General features: G+C 53.4%; 1 protein-coding gene across 3 annotated transcripts in view; it reads left to right on the top strand.

The window, feature by feature from the left end:
- The window catches only part of Arrb1 (arrestin beta 1), an 89,217-nt gene that overhangs the window by 3,912 nt on the left and 73,032 nt on the right, over window positions 1–12,273 (top strand). For 2 of the 3 annotated variants that reach the window (XM_071616497.1, XM_071616496.1), the window contains exon 2: window positions 1,272–1,434. The exons of the other annotated variant lie outside the window; for it this stretch is intronic. In XM_071616497.1, the coding sequence (XP_071472598.1) occupies window positions 1,307–1,434 (128 nt within the window). In that variant the 5' untranslated portion in view covers window positions 1,272–1,306. The remainder of the gene's footprint in view (window positions 1–1,271; window positions 1,435–12,273) is intronic. 3 annotated transcript variants of the gene reach the window in all.

The raw sequence follows: 12,273 nt of genomic DNA, 5'->3' as shown, positions 1-12,273 counted from the left end.
CACTGTCTCTGAATCCAGGCTGACCTCTGGGCTTCCGATGTCTCCAGCTGCTCTCTCCCTTCCACGTGTGGGCCTCCTCACCTGGGGCTGAGGCTTCTCATTGGCATGGGCACAGGGGTCCTGAGTTGTCGGCTGCCAACTCCAGGTCTTTTGGTACCTCAAGCTGTGGCAATGGAAGAACAAGATACTGGGAGTCAGCACACCCCAAAGGGCTGCCAAGCCATCTACTGCTACCAGAGCGGCTGTGCATCTAGCTGAGCCCCGTGGAGGGTGCACATGCAGCAGTGTGACAAGGGAGCAGGACTGCTGGCCACAGGCTGGCAGTGAGGAAGGTGTAGGGAGGCCTCTGCATAGATGGGACCTGGATCCTGGTGGGAAGCAGGAATTTGGAAGTCTTGAGAGTAGAGTCGTGGGCCGTTACCTTGGGGAGTTTGGATAACAGTGTGTGGCGAGGCGGAGAGGATGCTCAGGGTCAGCGGGGCCGTGGAAAGAGTCAGGATACAGAGCAGCTGGGTCCTAGGGCCCAAGAGACTGGGAAGGACCCACAGAGGTGGGGCTGCAGCAAGACCCCATGCTTAGCCAGAAGGCAGTGGAAGGTGACCTGGGATTTGGGTGGAGTGGGGAAGCACAGTCGAGCCACGGAGGCAGAGGGAAAAGTGGCGGACCCTGCTTTCCCACATGCCTCGAGTATGCGCTGGGCTGGGAGTCAGAGGGGGCTGTGGTCATGGGGCCCGGGTGGCCCTATCCACCCGGCCCCTCTGCCTTGTGTCCAAAGGCAGAAGATCACTGCCCTGCACTATCCTTTCAGAACCAGGCCGCGGGGTGGAGGAGCCTGGGTGGAGTATGAGCTGGCCTCAGGGGAGACATGTATTGTGCTGGCTCTTGAAAGGAGGGTCCTCTGACTCAGGCTGGGGCCCTTGGGGAGGCTTCCTAGAGCAGGTGACCTTAGATGGGTGCCAGAGCATGAGGAAGGTTTGGGCAGGGGCAGAGTGTTCTGGACAGAAGGAAGAGCCTCTGCCAAGGTGCAGACACTGAGAGAGTGAGATGCCAGGCCGCAGAGGAGGTGGCAGCCCTGGCCAGCAAGCCTTGGGTACTGGAACAGTCAGGGGTCATGGTACTTTTTCCTTCATTCATACCTTATGTGTCTTCATTACTCCATTGGTGTGCTTTATTATTATTGTTGTTGTTGTTGTTGTTTTGGTACAAGGGATTGAACTCAGGGGCACTTGAACACTGAGCCGCATCCCTAGCCCTTTCTTTTTTTTATCTAGACACAGGTCTCGCTGAGTTGCTTGGGGCCTTGCTAATGCTGAAACTGGCTTTGATCTCCGATCCTCCTGCCTCAGCCTCCCCAGCCGCTGTGCCACCACACCCGGCAGTGTGCTCCTTTTGGTTCATGGTTATCCACGGACTGGATAATGGGCCAACAAACAGGTTCCTGTTGATAGGAATGTCTCGCAGAGGCTTGTTGAACTGGACCAAATTTTTTTCATCCCTTCTTGCTTCTGCTCTCAGCCCAGAGGCTCCATAAGTGGTGAAGTGACTCTTTCCCATTGGAGAATCCCCAGTGTGAAAGGGATGCTTCCCACATTGGACTGGAGGCTCAAGGGAGGGGGTCATGCTTCTCCATCAGACTGGAGGCCTTTGAAGGGAGGATGTCTCCCCATCAGGTGGAGGACTCCTCAGGGTGGGACCTTGGCTCTTGGGATTAAACTAGGTGTAGTCTAAGTGGTTTTCAGGCGCCCTCCCCCACGTGCAGGATAGGTCCTGTCCCAGAGGTGGCGGGGGTGGGGTGGGGTGGAGGATGGGTTGGGGGTAGCAGGACAGGGTGGCTGCTTTGAGAGGGGAACAAAGGCCTCTCTTGTCCCTGCTCCCTCTCCCCCTCCCTCACCGAGGGACCTTGGCTGGGTCATCTCTCTGGAGACGGGCTCCTCCTTCCTGGGACTGGCCCCATCTTCGTTCCTACTTCAGAGGAACTGCTTGTTCCTGCCCAGGAGTCCTGATGCCAGATGAGGCCCCCCAGAGGCCTGAGGGACTATACCTCACAAGTCCCTGGGGCTCCTGTGACTGAGGTCACCATGGTGATGGAGCAACTTTCCCTCTGCCTAGGGCTTGGGCCAGGCCTGGCTGAGACCACCATGCAGCTTGGGTCTCCTGCATAAGAAGGGTCTGACCACTGAATTTCAAGAGCCTTCAGCAAGAGGAGTGCTGTGACTTTGTGTCAGGCCCACAGGAGGCAGGACTCTTTCAATGTCTGAACCATTCAGGGCTGGGTGAGGCAGGACCTCCCTTTCATGCTGGCCCTGGGCCTCAGGAACCACAACCAGTCCTTTTGATTCTTTTGCAGCTTTGCCCCGGCTCCTTGCCATCAATGGGCATGGAGTTTTGGCAAAGAGCCAAGGGAGAGGTGAGGAGTAGGTGACTGGAATATACCATCCCTGGAGGGTCCCAGTGTTTGCTGTACTGCTTACTCATTGCTGTGTGACTTTGAGTGTGCTATTCACTCATTCTGGGCCCTGGTGTCTCTATGGGAAGTCAAATCAGACAGCATGTGTGAAGCCTTCTCTTGTGTTCTGTCATGGGGTTAGGGAATGACCTGTCTTCCAGGGGCCAAAGATGGAAGATTGGGCAACTCAGTCTTCTGCTACAGACCTGTGGGTGGGACTGAAACTGGCAGGGAGCCAGGTCCTAGGTTGGGCTGGTGGTGGGTGCTGAGGGCCAGGAATGAGTCACCTTCTGCTTGAAAGTGTTGTCATCTCTCTCATGGGATCAGATCCTTTTTTAATTTTCAAATATTTATTTTTTAGTTGGACACAATATCTTTATTTATTCATTTATTTTTATGTGGTGCTGAGGATTGAACCCAGGGCCTCGCACATGCTAGGTGAGCGCTCTACCACTGAGCCACAACCCCAGCCCAGGATCAGATCCTTTTTCACCTGCTGTTTCTACCTCTCTGGTCACATCTCCTGACTCCTCCAGGGACACCATCTGCATCTTCAGTAACTGGCAGGTCCTCAAAGATCATTTGACTTTGCTCAGGCTGTTCCTTCCTTATGGACACCCTTCCCTTTCTTCCCTTCAAGGTTCTGCTCAGGATCATTTTCTTCAGGAAACATTCTGTGAGTCTCCAGGTTGCTCAGGGGCCCTCAGTGATCTGATTACCATAGATTAGAAGCTGATTAGCTTAGTGGTTAGGCTCTGGGAAGAACCAGATTTCCTGGTTTCAAATCTCAGCTCTGTCCTCAGCTGGGTGACTTCAGCCAACTTTTTAACCCTTTCTGTACTATATCTCCCTCATCTGTAAACCGGGGTAAGAGGTTGTCTTGAGGATTAAATAAGTTAAATGGGTCTAGCTCAGAGAGTCCCTGGCACAAGCTTTAGTGCTATAGGAGTGTTAGCTCTAGGACATCCTCTTCCTGGGTCTGCTTCCATCACCAGGCTGAGCTCCCCCAGGGAGGGACCCTGGCTAATTCCCAAGGCATGTCCCCATACTGGGGATCGGGGATGGACCCAGAAGTGCCTTGATACTGAGCTACATCCCCAGGTCTTTTTATTTTGAGACAGGATCTCAGTAAATTGCCCAGGCTAGCCTTGGACTTGGGATCCTCCTGCCTCAGCTTCCTGAGTAGCTAGGATTATAGGCATGCACCACCACACTCAGCTTGGCCTCAAAGGATTCAAAATACTCAGCATTATCCTATATCATTGTTGGTCCTTGGTACCCAGTGGGTGACTGTCACTCAAGAAGATCTCCGACTAGAAGAGGGTCTTGGGGAGTTCCCAGAGAGGATGGGAGACCTCAACTCAGGACAAATGAGGGTCTTTGACATATGTGATGGAAAAGAATGTCAGCACATGTCAATAGAGGCACAGAAACTTATTTAGGAAAGCAAAGCATATCACCATCAGGTGGAGGACTCCTCAGGGTGGGACCTTGTCTCTTGGGATTAAAGTAGGTGTCAGTCTAAGTGGTTTCCAGGCACCCTCCCCCATGTGCCATGGGAGAATGTGGGCCATCCCAAGAGTGAGAGATGCATTTTGGGAGGTCCCAGCTTCTAAAAGAAAGTTAAGGAGGGGTGAGTATGGGAAGGTTTGTGGGGAGGACATCCGTCTGATTAGTTGGAGATGGTTTGTGGTAGCTTGGTCATTCTCAGGATCCTTAGGCTGATCAGTAAATAGTGCTAACAAGTCTCCTAAATTATAGGTATCTCTCTTAAGGTAATGATCATAAGTGGGTTATGGTAACTTTAAGATTTACAGATTTCCCGGAAATCTGGGAGTGACAAGCCCAGAGAAGAGATGGGCTTGGGGAGTAACAGGCCTGAAAAGGTATGCAGAATCTCAGACTATATTTCCTGCTCCTACCTATTTCTCCTATCCTACCTTGACTTGACTCATACAATTCCCTTCCCGGGCTTCAAGGCTTTGATAGCATGTGTCATTCCAGGAAGTCCTAACTGATCTCCAAGTGCTTTTTGGTGGCCTTTTCCCCATCTTCTCTCTTGCACACACTTGTCCCTAAGTCCCTCATTGGATCTTGATTATTTGCGTACCTGTGATATCCTTATATGAGGTCAAGAATTCTTGAAGGGCACCCAGCCTGGGTCTGCTTGTCCCTATCCGCTGTGTAGGCCTGGCCTGGCCCTGAGCTCCATAAATATTTGTTCAGACAAGGAAGCTGGATATAAGTGTTTCACTGGGAGAAGATCTACTTGGGGGGGTGGGCAATGTGGTTCGTGGAAATGATGGGACATTATTGTTAGTTTCAAAATATCGCAGAGTAGCCCAGAGACCCAGGGTTTAGATGAGTCTTTTTAGCTCAGAGGGCAGAGGTCACTAGATGATTGGCTTTCCCTTACTGGGAGAAAGTGTTTTCTGACCACCAGAGCTTCCTGGCAGGAGGATTTGTGGCTCCTTCCAGCCTCTGGGCTTTTGCGCCTATTGCTGCCCTGTGCGAGTGCTGTCCTAGTGTCTCCCTGGGTTCAAATCTTCCTTCCCATAAGCACCCCAGAATGGAGACAGGCTCTGCTGGCCCCCTCAGGGTGGGCTCCATTCATCATCCCATCTTGGACATTTACTGAGCCTTTCTGGCTCTGGGTAGTAGCACGGGAGAGTTGGGAGTCCCCTCTTTAGGGTGGACGTCTAGGTCTGGCTATAGTGTCCCGGGTGTGGTTTGACCTGGCCTGAGCAAGGAGCATGGCTTCCACCTACCTGCCATGATCAAGGAGCTCTTTATGCAGCTGGAGAGCCCTCCCTTGGCGGGCAGAGCCCAGAGCTCCCCATCGACTGCCCACTGGGCAAGTGCTCAGAACCCACCTCATTACTAAGGACAGAATTCTGGGCACTGGATCCAGAAGGCTGTGGTTATAATCAGCTAATTAAACCACCCAAGTATTGCTCCTTGGCCCAGAGGAGTGGAGGGAAGGCGGAGGCTGGGAGAAGTGCGAGGGGAAGATGAGAGCTGGCCGGCTGTGGGCAGAGCTAGGAAACGGAAGGGAAGTGGGGAGAGAGGCTGGGGGACAGGGGGACAGATGCAGGGAGTGTGCCATGTGGGGAGATCACCTAGGTGACATGGGAGCCAGGGACCCCACTTCTTCACTAATTCCAGGGCAAACCTCTTCTCCTCTTTGGGCCTCAATTTCTCCATGTGTCAGGCAGGAAATAGAAGAGGCTTCAGTCTGGAAGGTCTCTCAGGCCTCTCCTCATTCAGTGAGGAGGGGAGAGGCCTAATCAGCAAGCTGTCCTCCAGAGATGCTAGGGCCTCTGCCAGCCCTGCCTCTGGGAGGGCGAAGGTCGCGGCAGTTGTGTGGGGGAGGGTGTGAGGGAGGGGCTGCTCCCACCTGAGGCTCTGTGCTGTAGGTTGATCCCAAGGGAAGACTTGCTGGAGGCCTGCGGCCTCCTTGGCACATCCCGCCCTCAGGCCGTGGTCCTACCCAGTCCCCGCCCTGTAGTAGGGACTGTCCCCTACTACAGTTTGGTTCTCAAACTGGTGTTCTCAGGGAGGGACTGTTTAAAGCTCGGGCTCCCTCTCTTGGGCTCAGCAGTGTTTTTATTTTTTTATCTGTAGGAATTTCCCAAGTAGCATCCCCAGTGTACCTAGGGGAGGAACTCCCTCAGAGGCAGAGCCCCCAGGTTTGGAGTATGGATTTTAGGGTCTGACAGATGGGGCTTTGCTGTCCAGCTGTAGCTCCGTGACCTTGGCCAAGGGTTTTAGACTCTCTGTGCCTCAGTTTTCTCATTTGGGAAATGGGTGTAATAATGCCACCCACCTCCTGGGATAGCTGTGGGCAGAGGGTAAAGGCACATAAGAAGTCGTTGTTTTCTAAGACTCGGGGCAGAGCTCAGCTTTTGTCTTCTCTTCCCTGCCTCCTCCTCCCTCCCTTCCGCCTCTCCCCAGCCTGTCAGGACTGCACACAGCTGGGTGCCCAGGAGAGGGGGCCGCAGAGGCCAGAGGACAAGCTCACAGGATGGCAGGAAAGGGAAGTGAGATTGCCCAGGGCGAGCGCTAGCAGAGTGGTGTGGTGCTGCCGGCCCCTCCTCTCCGCCCCTCACCCAGAGCAGGTTTCCTAGGAGGAAGCAGGGAGAGACAGAAAGCTGGAAGCGGTTGTGGAGGGAGGGCCCTTGGCATCCCAGCTCCGGGGGGCCTCTCTCCCTCTGTGCTGTCCCTGGGTGCAGAGCCCAGAGGCTGGTTTCCTGCCAGGGAAGCCAGCCGGCCACTGTTTCACACACTCAGAAAACAACATCCCTTCCTGGTTCCCAGCCCCTAGCAGGAGGTGCCTGCCGCAGAGGACTGCGGAGTCTGGGGGAGAGGTGGCAGAGGAGGGGAAGGAGGCCTCCTCTCCCTTCCCCTCCCCCTGCCTCTCCTGCCACCGAGCAAGCGCTGGGCTCTGACTTGCAGGGGCCTCCCGACGCCCAGGAAGCTGGTTACATAAGTCAGCATGGCTCTCTGATCCCATCCTCCATTCCCCCCCCCAGAGGGGCCACACAGGAGGAGGCAGGCGCTGCCACGATCAGAATGCCCAGGCCCAGCAGGTCACCGTGTCTGTCCCCATCCTGGAGTGGTGGTCCTGCTGCCTGCACCCTTTGGGGAGGAAGCCGAGCGTGCTGCCTCAGCGTGAGCCACTGGGGTTGGCTCGGAGCACTCTCTCCTCCCACACTCCTGGGAGTTGAGCTGCAAAGGGGAGAAGCCTCATTAGAGGAAACACAGTCCTGAGATAATTTGCCTACAAACTGCCCCCAGAGAGGAGCTGGCCTCTCAGCAGCCTGGGGAACAAATAGCCAGCATTTTTCAGTTTGTTTCAATGATTCCACAAACATTTCTCCAGCTCTGGCTGTGTAACCGGCAGGGCCCAGACTTCCACTACAGGCATGTCCCTGAAGTGGCCGGGCCCACCACGGTGGCTGGTGAGAAAGCAACTTAAGGATCAGTTCTTCGTGTCTCCCACCTAATCCTGGGCCCTTTCCTTAGGTTACGGTCCTGGCCTTCCGGGGACCTTTGTGATGGAAGGTTGCCTCCCTGGGCCTCTGGGGCAGGAGTCTCCAGGTTGGTTTAAATCCTTCCTGTTAGGCCACCCTGCCCACAAGAGGTTCCTGAGAACAAAGGTTTCTCTGAGTACCTGCCACATCCCAGGCCCTGTGCTGGACACTTGAAATACTGAAATATGAAGAGGAAACAGAGCCTTGGCCCTCAGGGTGCTCTGATGTTTTGGAGGAGAAGAAGTTAGAGGCCCCCATCATGCTGTCAGGCGAGGGGTAAGGAGGATCCATTTGTACCTGGGACAGAGCAACCCAGGGTTAAGGATCCGAAGCTCTTCAGCAGAGCAGTCTATGGAAGGTGCATCTGATGGGAGCCAGAGGTGTGGCTTGTCTTGGAGGCATTTCTGTGATGCTAGGCTTCCTCAAAGACTGTGCCAGGCGCAGGGTCATGCCCTGGCTTCCTTGCTGTCAGTAGGAGTGTCTTGGGAATGCAGACTGCTTGAAGACAAAAAAAAAGAATCTGGGGTAAAAAGTGAAAGTTCTTCTCAGTGGCTTCACAAACTTGTGTGTGTGTGTGTGTGTGTGTGTGTTTGAGTGAACTTGGCAGGGAGGGCTCTCTATCACTGAGTTACACCCCAGTCTGTCCTTCCTTCCTTTTCTTTCTACTTTGAGACAAGGTCTTCCTCAGTTCCTCAGGCTGTCCTCAAACTTGCGATCCTCTTACCTCAGCATCCCAAGGCGTGGGATTGCAGGAGTATGCCACCATGCCCTCCAGGTGTATCAGGACTCACCCTGATAAAACCTATCATTGGAAACCAGATCTGCTTGGGTCCACCCTGTGGCAGGCAGGGAGAGTGAGCCCCCGCGGAGCAGACTGATGGCTGTTCACAGGGAAGCCAATGGACATGAAATGTTGGAGAATTGAGTTTTAGGAGAAACAGTTCCGGTTTGGGGCCATGGCCTGATCTCTACAGCTTGGAGGGCTGCCTTTGTGGGGACATTGAGCACCGTGGGGCAGCGGGCTAAGGTTCTCACATCCCCGTACTAGATTTTCAACATCTGGGGAGAATGTTTTCCCCCTTTCTCTTTAGTATCTTTTTTTTTTTTTTGTACCAGGGACTGAACCCCGGGGTGCTTAACCACTGAGCCACACCCCAGCCCTTTTTAGTATCTATGCTAATGAAAGTGCCCTGCACTTTAGCAGAGCTCATCAAATAGGTCCTTAGGTCTATCTAGGCCCAGAGAAGTGTAAGAAACCTGGAGGCATTTAAAAACTCAGCAAAGAGATTTTTTTTTTTTTGCAACAGATTTTTAAAATATCCTAAAAATGACAAAGAGGATGACATGTCAAAATCAAGTGGTTAATATGCACGTTGTCGCTCCTCACATGTTGAGCGCTGCTTTTTCCACAGCAGCCATTCAGTAGGCAAGCTTGATATGAGCCAGCCATCTCGGATGTTCACCATCTTGCAGAGTAAACGTTAGCGTAGAAAGAACTTTCAGAAGACCATGATGGGGCTGCCGGTGAGCCTTGGCCAAGACACAGACAGATAGGGCTTCTTCTACCTCCAGCGTCCATTTGAGTATAGCACTGGGAGAGGGGTGCTCTGGGCTCCATCCCTCAGAAGAGAAACCCAATCCCTCCAGTAGCCCCAGCTCCAAACTGAAGGGTGAGGACCCTTCCACACCTTTCTGCTTCCCGAGAGGTCAGCTTCTGACCTGGATTGGTGCAGTGGTCTTCTCCTTACCCCTTGCTCAGTCCAAACTCTGAGTCATCCTCTTACTCTGAAATGTACACCTGACCATGTCCCTTCCAGCTTAAAAACCAATCCGTTACTTCCCATCCCCTACAGGACAGTCCACATATGTTACGTGGCCCTGGAGGCCCTGCTGCATCTGTCCCTAACTTCCTTCCCAATTCTCTGCATTACACAGCCAGCCTTGTGGCTGCACTGACATGCCTGCATATTTCTCAGCAGTCATTGTACTTTCCACACTTTTGTGCCTTTGTTCAAGTCAGTCTCTTTGCCTGGAATGTTCTTCCACCTCTGACTGGTGAAATCTTCCTTACATTTTAAGTTTGAATTTAAAGATGTCTCAAACAGTTCAGGGAGCCGTCACACTGGGCTCCAGGCAGAGACCCTTCCCTTGGCTCCATGTTCCCTCCTAAGTCTAATGGATGCCCTCCTTCTGCTCTCCCAGTACCTTGCAGGCTTCCCTGATGCCACTTTGTACTGTTGGTGGCTGACCTGTCACTTTCCTCTGTCCTAATGATAGAGTTTGGCACAGTGTGGGGGCCAGAATTAGGGGTAGAGGGAGTGAATCTGGGAAGATTTTTCTAGAGGAAGTGAGCCCTGAGCTGCTGACCCAAAGGAGAAGCGCTCTTTCCCTCTTCTCACTTCCTCCCTAGTCCTGGTGCTGAAAGAAAACAGAGAAAACTGACTTTAAAAAGGGAAATGTGTATATTTTGAATTGAGGGGGTGAGCTCCCCAGATGATTAAGTAAGGCATGGCGTCTCCCCCCGGCCCCCTCCTTCCTTCATGCACTTCCTGAACACCTAGGACGCGAAGATGTGGGCTACAGAAACGAATTGTGTAAAGCTTGTCTGAATGTGTTCCCATCACCTTAAGGTTCTCGCGCTGGACTCGACTCTTTCTTTTATCTGTCTCACTGGATATAAGTTCAAGTCCCGACATGCCACTTGTAGCTCTGTGACTCCTGGCATATTTCTGAGCCTAAGTTTCTTATGCATATCATAGAGGTGAATAATATACTCCGGATCAAACCCAGGGGCACTTTACCACTGAGCTATACTCCAGTCTTTATTTATTTATTTTTATTTTGAGGCAGGATTTCATTAAGTTTTTGGGGGGTCTTGCTGAGGCTGGCCTCCAACTTGCAATCTTCCTGCCTCAGCCACCTGAGTCACTAGGATTACAGGTGTGCCACCACACCAGCTTTCAGAAGCTTCTTGAGGGCAGCAACCATGTCCAGTTCATCAGTGCCTAGCCCAGGACCAGGCACACAGTGCATTAGGGTGGTCAACCATTTCAGTCTACCTGGGACTGCCCCTGTTCTGCATTTTAGAAAGCCCTCAGCATAGTTCTGGACAAAATGGGACTGGGTACATTTTGCATAAAGGTCTATGGAATAAGTATATTGATGAATTAATCATTAGTGCAGGACAGAGGTGGACTTGGACAAACAAGAGCAAGTACTGGGTGCTCACTTGTGTGTGAAGGGAGACTTGTGACACAGGAGATGGCAGAAGTGTCTGGAAGGCCCAGGAGGTGGACAGTGGGAAATGGGAAGCACTTGACAGGGTGTGGATAAGACCCAAGGCCCAGCCTGAGTCTGTAAGGTTGCTGCTCTGAAACAGGCTTCAGACTCCCAAGGTCCACCGCTCCTCAGACACATGCAGAGAAGGCAGTGATTGATTTCCGCTTTTCCGAGAAGGCCCTTAATGAGCCCCCAGATGCTCCTCTGCCTCAGTAACTGAAGGCGGCTCACTAGCTGACCCACTGTGTTTCAGCAGGTCGGCCCAGGTCCTCTTTTGAATTGTCCGCTTTGGGCTGAGAGGAGCCTGGGCTGGACGAGGAGAGCAGGAGTGCAGGTCCAGGCTCAGAAACCGAGTGAGCCTCAGTTTCCCTGCCTGTCCCACAGGGATACAGCCTTCCCCTGGGTTTCTGTGAGATGTCACTTGTGGAAAGCCCATCGGTCTGTTTGGTATATAGTAGTGCACAGCAAGAGTCATTCGTTTTCACCTCTTATAACATGGGGACAATAGAACTTGCCCTGCATACCTGCCAGGGCTGTGGTGTGGGCAGCTGGGATGTGGGATGTGGGAACACTTTGCTAAAATGCGTCACACCCTACAAATATGTGGGGGTGGGGTATAGTAGGGCTGCTCCTGCCAGCCCGGGTTCCAGGCCTGGGAGCAGGTTGGGAGAGGCGGGCTGCCGACCCTGCCAGCCCAGGTGTGGAAGGATCTTCTTGGGGAGGGACTCCAGGATCACAGAGAAATCCAGCGGTGCTGCCCGTCTGAGAAGCAGACGCTGTGGGCAGGTCCTGGACTCCTCGGAGCTCCGCTGCTCCTGAAGCCTCCACAAGAGACAGACTGGACCACTGCAGGGAGGGTGGAGTAGCAGCGGGACTCAGTGACAAGAAGAAGGATTGCCCTCTGTCCTGGAGCCTCTTCTGTCTGTTGGGCTGGGGGCAGGGCCTTTGTGAAGGCGGGTTGTGCTCAGATCGCCTCTGGGCCCTTCCTCCAGCCCAGAGGCGGACTCACCGGACTCACCGCGCGGCCACTGCACCTTCAGCTCCAGGCCTTCACGTTCTGCAGCCCTCCAGAGGCTTGGCCATGCATCCACGAGCTCAGGGTTCTTAGGAAATGTGCAAAAGGAAGACCTTTTTGTATTCTTTTAATTTTTAGAAGTGGGGTTTCCAGACTCAGTAAGCTTTGAGCCCATCCGCTGGGCTCAGGCGCCGGGTAGTTCTTGGTATGTCCTCCGGGGGCTCTCACCCCACATCGGGGACCTGGTCCTGGGTGAGAGTTCTCTCTCCCTGCTGAGGCAAGACCTGAAAGGCATCTGGGGAGCCACTCCTGGGCCAGGCTGAGCAGGTAGCATCTGTTTGCTGTGCAAATGAGGGACTGGAAAGGTCTCTCTGGCCCCACTCTTCCTCAACTGCAAAATGGATGTAATACCTACCTGGGAAGGCAGAACTAATGACCCACAAGTGGAGCTGCCTGGTGTGGCCCCGGCTTATCTTGGGAGTTGAGGAGTGCTGGTAGGC

Source organism: Marmota flaviventris, chromosome 9 (genome assembly GCF_047511675.1).
Source record: "Marmota flaviventris isolate mMarFla1 chromosome 9, mMarFla1.hap1, whole genome shotgun sequence".
NCBI classification, from domain to species: Eukaryota; Metazoa; Chordata; class Mammalia; order Rodentia; family Sciuridae; genus Marmota; species Marmota flaviventris.
This window is presented reverse-complemented; position numbering and strand designations above follow the sequence as displayed.